The sequence below is a fragment of the Equus przewalskii genome, chromosome 2 (assembly GCF_037783145.1).
Source record: "Equus przewalskii isolate Varuska chromosome 2, EquPr2, whole genome shotgun sequence".
Lineage (NCBI taxonomy): Eukaryota > Metazoa > Chordata > Mammalia > Perissodactyla > Equidae > Equus > Equus przewalskii.
This window is the reverse complement of record NC_091832.1, coordinates 88,303,847-88,317,188: the sequence shown is the minus strand read 5'-3', so window position 1 is coordinate 88,317,188 and position 13,342 is coordinate 88,303,847. Positions and strand designations below refer to the sequence as shown.

The 13,342-nt window shown below is 40.2% G+C and overlaps 1 protein-coding gene across 1 annotated transcript in view; it reads right to left on the bottom strand.

Moving 5' to 3' along the window:
- The window catches only part of FREM3 (FRAS1 related extracellular matrix 3), an 84,221-nt gene that overhangs the window by 32,246 nt on the left and 38,633 nt on the right, over window positions 1-13,342 (bottom strand). Inside the window, exon 3 of the mRNA XM_070608961.1 lies at window positions 866-1,012. Coding sequence (XP_070465062.1) covers window positions 866-1,012 — 147 coding nt within the window. The remainder of the gene's footprint in view (window positions 1-865; window positions 1,013-13,342) is intronic.

Genomic DNA, 13,342 nt, shown 5'->3' with positions numbered 1-13,342 from the left:
CCTTGAGTCTGGAGAGGAGACTAGGTAATGCTTGCCTTTTCTTGATTGCATGTTCTCAGGCATCTCCTTCCTGGCTTCTCTTCAGCAGTTTTGATATGTAGACAGGACTCTGATTGGGAAACTCAGAATGTTTATTTGTAAAATGAAGATAACACCCCCGATCTGTCTCCTCAACAGGTTAAGAAAATAAAGACAAAATGATCTCTGAAAGTTCTGGCAGCTAAAGATGTTATAAAAATGTAATGCATTATTAGGACAATTATTGTTAATTATTAATGATGATAATGAGATCTATTATGTAGGCATTACATATCCGTTTACCCCAAGGAGGCAAAGGTCTTTATAGAATTAGAATAATTTTGACACTGTACATGCCTTAGCGGAATTTATAACCTAATAGCAGGGTGATGACAATTATACATAATAAAAAAATAGCTACAACTAAACACAAGAATGGATCATGAACTCATAAATAAATTTTCAAAAGAAATAGCTTTTGTGTTTTTAAGCATACAATGTATTGTATACTTAAAAACAATTTTGAAAGAAACTGAGTGATCTGGGGATTGTGGTATATGGCTGTGAAATGTTTTAATTTTCCTGGAATTCTTTGGATTGAAAAAGAGAAAGAATGTAACCCTCCAGAAAGGGGAAATCAGAAGAAGAAGGATAAAAAATTGGTGTGTATATATAAGCCCACAACTCACATGGAATAAAAACCAGGCCACAATGCCACACATATTTTTTTAAAGCTTCCCCCAAACCCGTTACTGATTCTTTTCCAATCTATTCTCTTATAATTATTTTTAAGCCTGGATTCTTATTGCCATTACCTTTCACCAATAACCAATCCAAAGTTACTTACTGATGAAGGATGTTTCTCCAAGGTATCCTCTGCATGTGAGGGTCACTTCTAAGAACATGGAGTCTTCATCTACAATGTAGTACTCTTTCTCCAAAGAAATCCAAGCCCAGTTTAGAAGAAAAGGTTGATTTGTTAGCTTATTTCCTCCTGCAATTGGAAGGGGCAAAGGAGAAGTTAGATGGAGTATTTCAGGGAAAAACTGGTGATTGGGGTTTGCATTTTGCTTCTGAAGCCAAGGGTTTTAAAATAAGTGCTCCTTTTCTTATATAGAGAAGAAAAGCACTTTGCTTTTCTAGAGAATGTCATGAGCACCATCTAAAGCCCTGTTCCCCTGCTGGAAGGGGACAGTGCCCCCCCTGCCATCAAGGCCTTACACGCTAGGTTCCAAAGAGTCAGAGCTTAGTAGTTTTAAATTTAACTCAAATTCAACACCTCCATCCTTTCCTCACTGCCTCCCTTGTTTGCTTCCTTTCTCCCTACCTCTTGCTGTCACTTACTGGAACTTGGCTCTAAACACCTTACCTTCTGCTAAGTTTCATGTGGTCATTTATACACTAGGCTAATCTAAAACTTTCTGGGGTCACAGATTTCTTTAGGCACACGATAGGAAACTTCTTCCCTCAAAGTGCACATATTCACCAAATGTTACATGCAGGGGATTTTACATTCCAGGCGATTCAAGGAAGCCCATCAGCCCACTTATGGACTCCTTAAAGATCATGCTAGGCAAAGAAACTGATTATGTACATAAATCGGCTATAGGTTTCCAGAGTAAGGGATATATTAAATGTTTCCTTGTGACATTAACCATAAAGACTTAGTTAGTACAATCATCATGTACTTGAGGAAAGGAAAGGAAATTCTTAATGTCAACCTATGGCTCATGAATAGTGGAGAATTAAGACACATTATTGGGTATATTTCATAGATCAAATACATGAAATATAATCCTATCCCTTTATATCATAGTCATATATTGTATTTTCAATCACGCACAAAAATCATATCTATCTACAAGTGGAAGCTTTTCTGATTGCCAAAATACCTAAATACTCTTACCACAAACTGAGTATCTTGATAACCTGAAAATGTTCCAGGTGGCCAGTTTCTCAGGTTTGATAATTCTAATAAAAAAATGTAGTAATGCACTCTGGAATTCTCTTGTAGATGTAAGTTATATTCTAGGCTCCTTAAGGCTGCTTGATGAAAAATTACAACTAATCAATTAAATCATCCATCCAATTATTCCACAAATATTTGTTGAGCATCAATTAAGTGCTGGCTACTCTTCTAAGTGTTGAGGATGGAGCAATGAGAAACAACAGAGTCTCTGTTCTCACAGAGCATACTTTCCATTGGAGGCAAATAAATAATGTGTAATATGCTTGGTGGCGATATGTGCTACGAAGAAAAATATTCAGGCTCCGTGAATAAAGAGCCACAGGGAGAATCAGAAGGGACTATTTTATACAGAATGGTTGAGTTTAGCTTTTCTAAAGGGATGATATTTGATTAGAGATTAGGAGTGAGAATATTCTAGGCAGAGGGAAGAACAAGAACAAAATAATTACGTACACATTCTAAAGGTAACAAATATTCTGTCATAGTCAACTGTTTACTTGGGCTCTAGTCCCTTCTGACGGCTATTTCATTCCTTGCATGTCAATCAGTATTTAAGAAGGTGGGCTAGCTTTTTCAGGCCATTAATATTCTCTACGGCCATTTAGTTATCATGATTTTGTTTTCTGACTATCCAGCAGCTTTGAACTCACTTTCTCTGTTTGGAGAATTTAACATTTGGTGAGTTCCACCTCCTCTAGAAAGAAGCCAGAAAACATCATTTTGCAGCCTCCCTTACAGCGAGGGCATGAGCATGTCACCTAGACTCTGCCAATAGTGTGAAACTGATTCAGAAGTGTGCAATGTGAGGGTGCAGGTGTTGTATGGAGTCCATATTGTGGTGAGAGTTGCCACGGAGGCATCTGGCTTTCATGGGTATTGGTGGCAGAGGTCCAGTGTCCAGGGTCAACTGTGGTGTCTGCGCCTAGTGGTAATGGCAGTCCATGGAGTGCTGATGGCATCCTTTCTAGCTGCATAGACGATCATTCTGTCTCTCTGGCCTCCTACAGATACTACCAGAGCTTACTACTATCCCATAATGAATGTCTTTTTTCACTTAAGTAGCTAGGGTAGGTTTGCAATTAGACACTTGACTGATACACCAATGAATTCGTTTTTGTCTTAGCTGAGGTTGTAAATTAATAGGAATGCACCCAAACCGGTTTGAAAAATAGAGGATTGTTTCTTTTGGAGGGCAGAGGGGGTAGTTCACATAACCCAACGGCAGGGAGTACAGCTGGATTCTCAAGAAACTGGGCCTAGGAACTGAAAATCTTTAGGACTTAATAGCCACCCTGAGTCTCTGCTTCCTAGAGCACCTAGGCTTCTCTCTGGGCTTTTGCTTCATTCTATATTCTCTGAAGACCAGACAGCCTTCTCTGCTTCTCCATGTATGTGGCCCCACCCATCCTGAGTTTGATTATCTTCAGTTCAAGAGACCAGTAGAGATGGATTAACATCTCGGCATTTCAATGGCCAAGCTTGGGTCTGGTTAGCTGGGGTGCGATTAGCTGTGGCTTTGGCTGCAGTGTGAGGTGGGGGAGGAAGGCAGTTCTTAGAGATGGGGGCTCAGAGATTGAGAAATAATCTAAACGGTATTTCATAATCTAATGAAATAATTAGATAATAATCTAATGGTATTTCAGGCGTGCATTATTTTATACCAGGTTCTGTATAGACTGCATTGTGCTCACCTCCAATAGTTTAGTTTTTATCCATCACCATACGTATGTGCCCCTTTACCCCTTTCACCCTGCCCCCAACCTCCCCCTATTGCCTCCTTGTCTCCAATAATTTTTCTGTACACAGACTCCAAAAACAAAATGTATAGTAATACATGGAAGCAAATAGGTGGGATAGAAATAGAACAAACTTTGGATATAAGGTCAAATGGTTGCTCTGCCACTAATTAGCTATATGAACTTGAGAAACTACCCAGTCCCTTTGAATTTTAGATTCCTTAACTATTAAATGGGGATGCTAACAATAACAATGATTGGGCCCTGAGGAAGCTGATTCAGGCATTGCCTTTCCACCCTCTCAGACCAGTCAGGCCCTGGACTCTGAAACTCCAAGCCAGGAGCAAGGTTGAAGGAAGGCTCTTGGTCTCCCCGAGTCACCTGCCTCCTCATGGCTCTGACTGAGGCTCCCCTGCTGGCTATGCAGCATGACTGGCTGGGGAATGGGAGGGAGTAGAGGAGAGAAGGGAATGCAATATTAGAAACGGAGAGGCAGTGGGCTGGGGCAGTGGGAACCCCTGATAAGATGGAGGCTCCGTGTGTGAGGGTCGGTCACAGGCTCCTTGGTTTCTGAAGTCAGGGAGTTCCGAGGGGTTGGGGGATGGGAGATGTGACTGTGATCCCTCCAGGTGGGAGCCAGGAAGATGGCTGCCTAGGTCTAGGTTGTGTCTCCACAAGCTTCAGTTGGGAGCACTCAGGCATAGTTTCTTGCCCTGGACCCAGCAGCAGGCAGCCAGCCAGCTGATGCACTAACAATGACATTCCACCTACGAGAGGCCGTTTAATGCATAATGAATAAGAGTGAAGATTCTGGATTGCATGAAAGTACAAAGGAGGTAAATCAAGGACTTTGCGTAGCTGATGCTACGTACTTCAACAAGGGAGTAACTGTTGAAAAAGAAGACCAAGAACCAAAGTTTGGGAACATTCGCATTTGGGAGCCAGTGAAAGAAATACACGTAACAGAATGGAATGGAAAATAAGAAGTATTTGAATTAGTTTTATCAAAATGTGGGGGTGTGGTATAAAACTATCATCTAGAAGTAAAAAAGAACAATTTCAAGCATAAGTATAATCTTCTCATCAAAGGATGACACTTTGTTATTTGCTAAGCCAAGCTGTCCTATCTACATATCTAGTTGTACTCTAGGGCAGCATTTTTCAACCTCAGCACTATTGACATTTGGGCTGGATAATTCTCTGTTGCGAGGGGCTGCCCTGTGCATGGTAGGATGTTCAGCAGCATCCTTGGCCTCCGCCTGCTAGATACCAATAACAGTGCCCCATTACCCCTATCTTCCAGCGTGACAATCAAAAATATCTCCAGACATTGCCAAGTGTCCCCTAGGGAGAAAAATCATCTCAGATTGAGAACCACTGGTGTAGGGGAAATTAAGGGATTTTATTGTGTCCCTGATAAAAGTCTTCATGTGTTTCATACTTCTGTGTTTTAGGACACTGACCAACAAAACATTTTGGATTTGAATTTGGCATTGATAATCAAACACCCCTATTGAATTTAGAAGGCTGTCTGAGCCTAAGTTAATCTGAGGGAAATCAGAAGGATACAATATTAAGTACATTAAAACTATTTGTGTGTGTGTGTGTGTGTGAAAATCAGAGCTCACAAGCTGGGGAAAAGAGCTATTTAGTGGGGTCTGATTTACCATCACACTTTTTCCAGGCAGCAGTTTGAAGTGAAAGCATCAGGTTGTCAGGTTTAGATAGGAAGACCTGAGGCTTTGTCCACTCACACAGGATCTCTGTGCCTTAGGCAAGTCCCTTAGTCTCTGTTCCTTCATCTGTAAAATGGGGGTAAAGATAGATATAAATGAGGCATTGTATTTATTATTATTTTTTCTTTTGCTGAGGAAGATTAGTCCTGAGCTAACATCTGTTTCCAATCTTCCTCTTTTTTTTGATTGAGGACAACTAGCCCTGAGCTAATATGTGTGCCAATCTTCCTCCACTTTATATGTGGGTCGCCATCATAGCATGGCTGATGAGTGGCGTAGGTCCACACCCAGGATGTGAACCTGTGAACCTGGATAACTGAAGCAGAGTGGGCCAAACTGAACCACTAAGCCATGGGGCTGGCCTCTAGGCACTGTATTTGAGAGGCCTTGTATGTAGAGAAGTGTGGGCAAATGTCACTTTTATAGTTTAAACATTACAAAGTTTCTCTTTTTCCTTCATGAGACAGGAGAATGAATTTTTTTAAAATAAAACTGTGTAGAATAAAATTGATGTCCTAATGTTCCAAAAAGAACACGTAAGTTTATAATGGGGGATGAGGGTAAAGAGGGACCAACACGCACCATGTGCCTGTTAGGTTTCAGGTGTGAGCTAGCCAGTGCACCATCTGCCAACAAAAAAGAGAAAGAAAACAGGAGGCAAACAAGGTGAAGGAAACAGGAGTCAGTGAACAGGCACTGACAGGACCAGCCAGGATGAGGAAAGGATCCGAGTGCACAGTGAGATGGAAGAGAAGTAGAAAGGTGAATTTTGGAATAGAAGTGGCTTAGGAACCAACTATTAAAGTAATGATGCAGAAAAACACCCAATTGCAGAATTTCTGACTTATTGAATTTGAAGGGCATAATGCATTTACTTTTTCATAATTATCTCCCACTAGGTTAAAAAAAAATGGGAAAAAGTATTTTATCCAAATACTGTATTCAGGGAGATTTAATTTGGATGGAATTTATTTACTAATTCTAGTTTCTGATATAATATCTTATTTTGTAAATGTAATAATTTTAAAATTAAAATGAAATAAAATTTAAAATGAAAAAGAAGAGATCACATATTGCTAAAGATAATTTTGAAAATACATCTAATAAATGCTGACTCTCAAATAGGCAAAAGCAAATACTCAATGATAAGGTAGCCAGCTACTGTCAAATGTTAATGGTTTATAGCCTTGAACTTTGAAAAATATTTAATTGAATAGGATATTCAATATTACATGTTTAATAATTACCGAATGAAAATCTAATATTATATATACTTATGTTTTCTAATACTCTGTGACGTTTTCAAATAACTTCATTATCTTAAGCATTTAGCTTCTACAGCTACCAGCAAAATATAACTTTAAAATGTATTTGAATTCCATAAACACTTACTCACGCATTTGGAAATAATAGTTATAACTAACAATTGTCACAGTGTCAGTTAATATCATTAGTCATTTGAAAAATGCTCCACAGTGCCTCAGTGTGAGGAAAAGTGCTCTTCTGAATTGTGGCTTGACATGCATAGTTCTGTTGCATGTCTACAGACTATAAATATAACAGTTTTTTTCAACAGAGTTATAAATTCAGGAAAAAGATAGTAACTTGAGATAGGAGAATTAGAAAATTAGGTAAGACAAAAGGTCAAATTACATATCAGACAGACCTCCATTTTCTCCCCGTCTCCCATGTTCCTGGAGCTATGGGTGGCAATTTAAAAAATGTGCTTTTGGGGGTGGCCCTGTGGCGTAGTGGTTAAGTTTGGTATGCTCTGCTTTGGCAGCTCTGGTTCGCAGGTTCAGATCCTGGGCATGGACCTACACCACTCATCATCCATGCTGTGGTCGCAATCCACATATAAAGTGGAGGAGATTGGCACAGATGTTAGCTCAAGGCTAAGCTTCTTCAAGCAAAAAAAAAAAAAAAAAAATGAGGAAGATTGGTAACAGATGTTAGTTCAGGGCTAATCTTCCTCAGGAGAAGAAAAAGTGCTTTCTTGGGTGAAATATGCCATATCCCCTTCCTGCACAGGGATATTATTCCACTCCCATTTCTTTTGCATAATTCTCTTCTAGTCAGCGATTCCTTGGGTCTGCCTGATTCTCCCCTTTTAGTGCTTCAGGGTGCAGCCACCTGCTTTCAGAGCTGGGAAGGAGACATGGCTCCTTTTGGAGTCTCCAGCACCACAGGTTCATTACCATTCTCTTCTTGAGGAAAAATAGGCCATTTTGTGTGATGACACATCAGGTTTTTCAGAAAAGGGGGGAATCCCCAAGAGCAAACAGATGAGACATCTGCAGTCGTTTCTCCTGTCGTACTCTCCTAAACCACAGCAGTGCTACCTCGCAGACAATGCTTCCGAATCCACCTCTGCAGTCTGATAAATGTGGGGGCAGGCAGCCAAGGGAGAGATCTCTGTGCTCCCACGGTGGGTGGATGGGGGCAATAGGGAATGGCGGGTGTAATGCGGTTTAAAAAGAAGTATTTGACATATTCTTTTTGGAGATGTCCCCGAACTGTCTTGATAACATATTTGGCTCTCCATTTTGAAGACTAAAAACCCAACATGTTGCTGCTATGTATAACAATACAAGTTTTCTGGGCCCTTTTTCTCTTTCTTAAAATAGAGTTCTTTAATTGTAAGTACAGTGGAAGCAGCATGAAAAAATAAGGACCATAGGCTTTTCTTAGATTCTTCTGCACAACTTGGTAGGGGCGCCGCATACTGCTTTTGACACAAAATAAAACTACACAAAGACCTTTCAAAGCAAGACCTTAGAGAATGATAATAATAAAGAGATTGTATTAGCAGGAGTCTCCAGGTAGTAGGAAAGTAGAAATACGCTGATGGAGTGACCACAGGCAATGGGCATTTCTGTTTGGGAGGTGGGGCTCCACACAGCTTCACTGGAAGGGAGAAAACCTTGTGCCTTCTTCCTTCTCAAGAGTGTATAGGATTCAAGGAGGCTGTGAAACAGACTCTTCCTTTCAAAGAATGTAATGGAGTATATATAGCAACTTCCTGTTTGGAGATCAGAATAATCATTCTTATTTTGGGATACACTCTAGATGAATTCAGAGAAAGTGACTGTGTAATTTCATGCACTGGACTAGAGAAACTTTTCCTCCATTTTTATCTCACTCTATTTTATTTTCCCTCCACCTTGGAAGTGAAGACTATGTTTGAATACTAAGCTCTAGGACCAGGGACACCAGGGCTCTCTGTGTCCTAAATATTCTAGCAATTTAAATAAATTGCCCACGACAGAGTCCCGATTTATTGTTAATGAGAAGACATAGATGCAACATATTCCACCTTCACCCACCAGACTCCTTGGGGAGCTGAGACCACCAGAAGGGTCGTGGCACTTGGTACGATGGAGAGCCAGTGGTAAGTGCCACATCCAGGTGCGTTATCTGCTCTTGGTATCGCTTATTTCACATTTAGTCTTCCGATTAGTGACCGTGTGAAACAATTTAAACTCACTTCCAAAATATTAATTTGGTGATATTTTGGTACATTTTTTCTTTCAGAGATTCTTCCCTTCTATGTTGAAATTGTTTCAAGGATCAAAGTGATAATGGATGTGGAAGTTTTGGAAAAGTCGGAATTTCCCTGAACCTAAGTTTGCCAGAATCTGAATGGGAAGAGAACCTTCTCCACCAGGAGAGGTAATGGAAGGAGAGCAGGATTTGGCTAACAGGCTGGCCAGCTGGGGGAGTCCTTCTATTAGATGGAATCATGGGAAATCGTTGTTTTCTTCAGGTCAGAAGTGGTTGGCTGTCAGCAGTTTCGCAGAGTTCAGCTCCATATATAGAGAGGTAGCAGGATGTAGTGGGAAGAGAACTGGACTCACGGTGAGGAGACCCATGCTGCAGTCTTAGAGACACCACTGACTGGAGATGCGGCCCTGGATGGATAATTTACTTCTCAGGACCTCATTTCTTCTTCTCTCAAATGAGGGAGTGGAATTAGAACCTTTCTGAGTCCCTTTTCAGCATTAACATTCTATGATTCTTTCTGCCCCCCTTAATATGTGGCACCGTCACAGCAATAGAGAAAACATGTGAACTTACTACGTCCTACTCAGCATAAGTTGGTGTAACTTGATAAATTAAATGTGAGCTTTAAGCTCTCCGGAGAACTAAGTGTGCCTGAGGAGGATGAGTTCTTCGGAAGGCACACGAACTATCTGGCTACAGAGTGCACTGGCACATCGAGAGGTGTGATCTTGTATTATAAACTGCGTATTATAATCAAGTCCTTTCATACCCATTATCTCATGTGAAACTCCAATCTTTACTACAGCCTTGAAGAGTGGGAGCAGGCATCCTTAACATTAGACAAATGAAGTACCTGCTTGGCAAATGAAGTACCCATGGTTCAGTAACTGTGCCTCACTCGAGGTCACAGAGCTAGTCAATAAATTAAAAAATATGCAAAGCCCTCTGCAATCTGGATCCTTTCCACCTCTCCATCATCTCCCACCTCTCTTGCTGCCTTTGGAGTCTATGAGCTAGCTCTGCTAAACTATGTGCAGTTGGTCGAGCTCACCGTGCTGTTTCAAAGCTCTAAAAACTCTTAGTCATCCTTCAAGGCCCAATTTGAGTACTGCTCCTTGACCAAACTTCCTGGGCGATGGCTTATCTCTGCCACTCATGCACATACCTCCTTGGGAGTGCCTCTCACAAGTAACTGCAGTTAATCATCTCCATGTCTGGCTCTCTTTCTATATTTGAAGCTGATTACTTGTGTCTTTTCATCATGGAGTCTCCAGCTCTTAGCACAGTTCCTGGCAATTAACAGGAGCTTGATAAATACTCACTGAATAACTGAAAGCTTCCTGGAGAAAAACTGACCTAAATGTACATTGAAAGAATAGAATAACCCATGAACAGTTTGTAAATGTATTACTTTTATTACTTCGCTTCCTAAGAATGTAGATAATGGTTCTTAAAAAAATCTGGTAATATCATAGTTTTATTCTCATTAGAAACAGAGCCAGGGCCTCCACACCAGGCTTTTAGATTCTTAGCTTAGAGTTTTTTCTTCTACAAACTACTGTGTACAGGCTGTGAACAATCTTTAAGTCTGAGGGTCTTGTTCTAGAGAAAGCTTTTTAAAAATGATAAAAATAATGCTTTACATTTCCATAGCATATATTATTTAACTTTTTTTCACAGTCCAGCATTCTTCTCGTGTTCTAGAAATTGATCATCTAACACTGGCCTATACATTCCTGCTTGATTGGCATTAGAAATGAGATAGTTTAATAAAATTCTATGTATAATGAAAAGGAATATTTCCTGAAAAGCCATAATGCACTGCGGACCTTAGGAAGATGTGATCCCTTAGCAAACCAAGCCCCTACGGTTCCATCTAGGCATCCAACACTGGACGCAGCCCCCAGTGTGTTCGTGCTAATGTCAGTGACTAGCAGCTCTGAAATAGTGAATGTGAAAGCCAGAATCACTTATTCTTCTAAGGAGAAGAGATAGCTGTCATACCCCCATCCCAGCTTATGTACATGGTATGTTTGAAGGAGATTTAAGATGGTTCCAAGAGCAATTTGATTTGTAAATGTTAGGAAAGGAGGAACCCATGAAAAAGGTCCACATGAAAAAAAGGAGATCAATAAATAGATAAAAATAGAGTTCTACTGATCACAGGCAAGATTTTAGAACAAAGCATAGACACACACTATTGTAAGTGGGTTTGGCCGAACCTTGGAACCATCCAACAAACCTCTAAATAATGAGGGATGACCTCCGGTTGAGAATTCTTCTTGATGGCTGAGAAAATGATAATTAGGGAGCAAAGGTTGAAAGTTAAAGTAAACCACGGCCCAGCTCTGTAGTAATCATCTCCATTGTTAGTCCATGCATTACAAAAATGGTCAAGCTGGAGAGCCAGTAGATGTCATTAGTCTAGGTCTTGGCAGGCACTTATCAGGCGAAGAACGTAAGCTGAGCTTTTCTTTCCAGGAGAAGCATTCCATTTGTCAGCAATTTCTTTCTGCCAGACCACAAATCAACAATCACTAGATAAATGAAAAGCTTCTACTCATCTTACAAACTCTTGGGTAAAATTCCTTTTCTAGAAATAAAAATGCTTTTTTTTACAGCACAAGCTAAAAATGGTCCCAGTGAGGGGGCTGGCCCCATGGCCGAGTGGTTAAGTTCGCGCGCTCCGCTGCAGGTGGCCCAGTGTTTCGTTGGTTCGAATCCTGGGCGCGGACATGGCACTGCTCATCAAACCATGCAGAGGCAGCGTCCCACATACCACAACTAGAAGGACTCACAATGAAGAATATACAACTATGTACCGGGGGGCTTTGGGGAGAAAAAGGAAAAAAATAAAATTAAAAAAAATAATAATAATTCCCTTTAAAAAAAAAAAATGGTCCCAGTGGGTTCCACCAAAGTGATCAAACGTCAAGTCCATAAATCTTATAAACCCTTAAGGAAAATGGAAGTGAATCTGTTAGGCATCATGTTGAATGATGCTATAGATTGGCAAGAATACAAAATGGTGGAATAGGTCATAGCTAACAGGTCAGTGACAGGCTAAACCCTAGGTACTGCCTGTAGTAATGATTAGGGAAATTCAGTTAAAAAATCACTTAAGACATATTTTATTAAAACAAAATTTGTTTTAAAGACTTAGGACTATGTTTGTTATTTTATGAGTTATACTGCTGCATAATTTGACATAAGGTATTATTATATAATGATCAGAGGACATTCAAACATGGAAGGACATGTGACCAGGGCCAAACACACACAGAATAGTCTAGGCTTTCTGTCTCTCTGTGTCTTTCCTTCACATTTATTCCCTTTGTGCTGTGTGTGTGTGTGTGTTTCCTTTGTCAGAGCTCTTTTCCCTCTGTTTCTTTTATCTTGTCTCTCTCCCACATTGCTTCCTCTCTTTCTGTATTTCTACTTCTTTGTCTTTGTGTATACATGAGCTCTTTCCAGCTTCCAGAAGACTAGTTAGTATTAGTATACACTATCTTTTTAAAATTTAAAACATAAAGAATGGTTATTTAATAAGCAGCATCTCCAAAGAGGTTTTGCAATTTGTTCTTTTCCTTTACCCTACTGGTGGAATCAAATCTAGTGGTTCCCCTCAAATTTGTGATAAAATCTCAAGGTCACGCTTCACTCTCACATCTTTCATTGAACAAAGATATAGAAATGGGCATGATCTCTGAGGTCACTTCCAGCCTTCAGGTCTATGACTCTGAGTATAATAATAATGATAATAGTTTCTACACTTTTGCTCTTTTTTAAATAGCAAGATGAAGGCTCAATCTAAAAAGCATAAATTTCTTTTAAAAAGTGTTTCTTGGATTTTGTAAGGAAAAGGAATACCTTCCCACTAAAACTTTATGGTACAAGCTATAGAACGAAAATATGACTGCCCCTTAAGCCAAGGTCCTTTGCCCAGCATTAGGTTTCCATATTTATATTAGTGTAGGTGGCCTTTTGGTTTCTTGAGGCAGGCCCAGGCAGAAGTCATGAATCAAGGATTAAAACAGCTATTTCTGTCAAGACTACCCTTTCCACAATTATTATTTTCAAAATTTCCCACATTCTAGCCCTCTCTCTGCCTATTAATAATGAGTGACACAACAAACTTGGAGTAAATATCACCAGGGAAAAGAGGAGAAACACCTCATAAGACCTATGAGGCTGCTTTTGTCATGCGGCCTGTATGCATGAGCTTCAGTAGGGCTGGCCGTGGGTCTGTAGTCTGCCTCAAGAGGACAGAAGCTCACCGCTCTGGGAGGACGGTGAGATGATCAGTGAGAGCAGAGGGGTTTTGCTAGGGGTTAATGAAGAGACTAGTGGTCTCTGAAACTGCTGATCAGCTCTTCTAA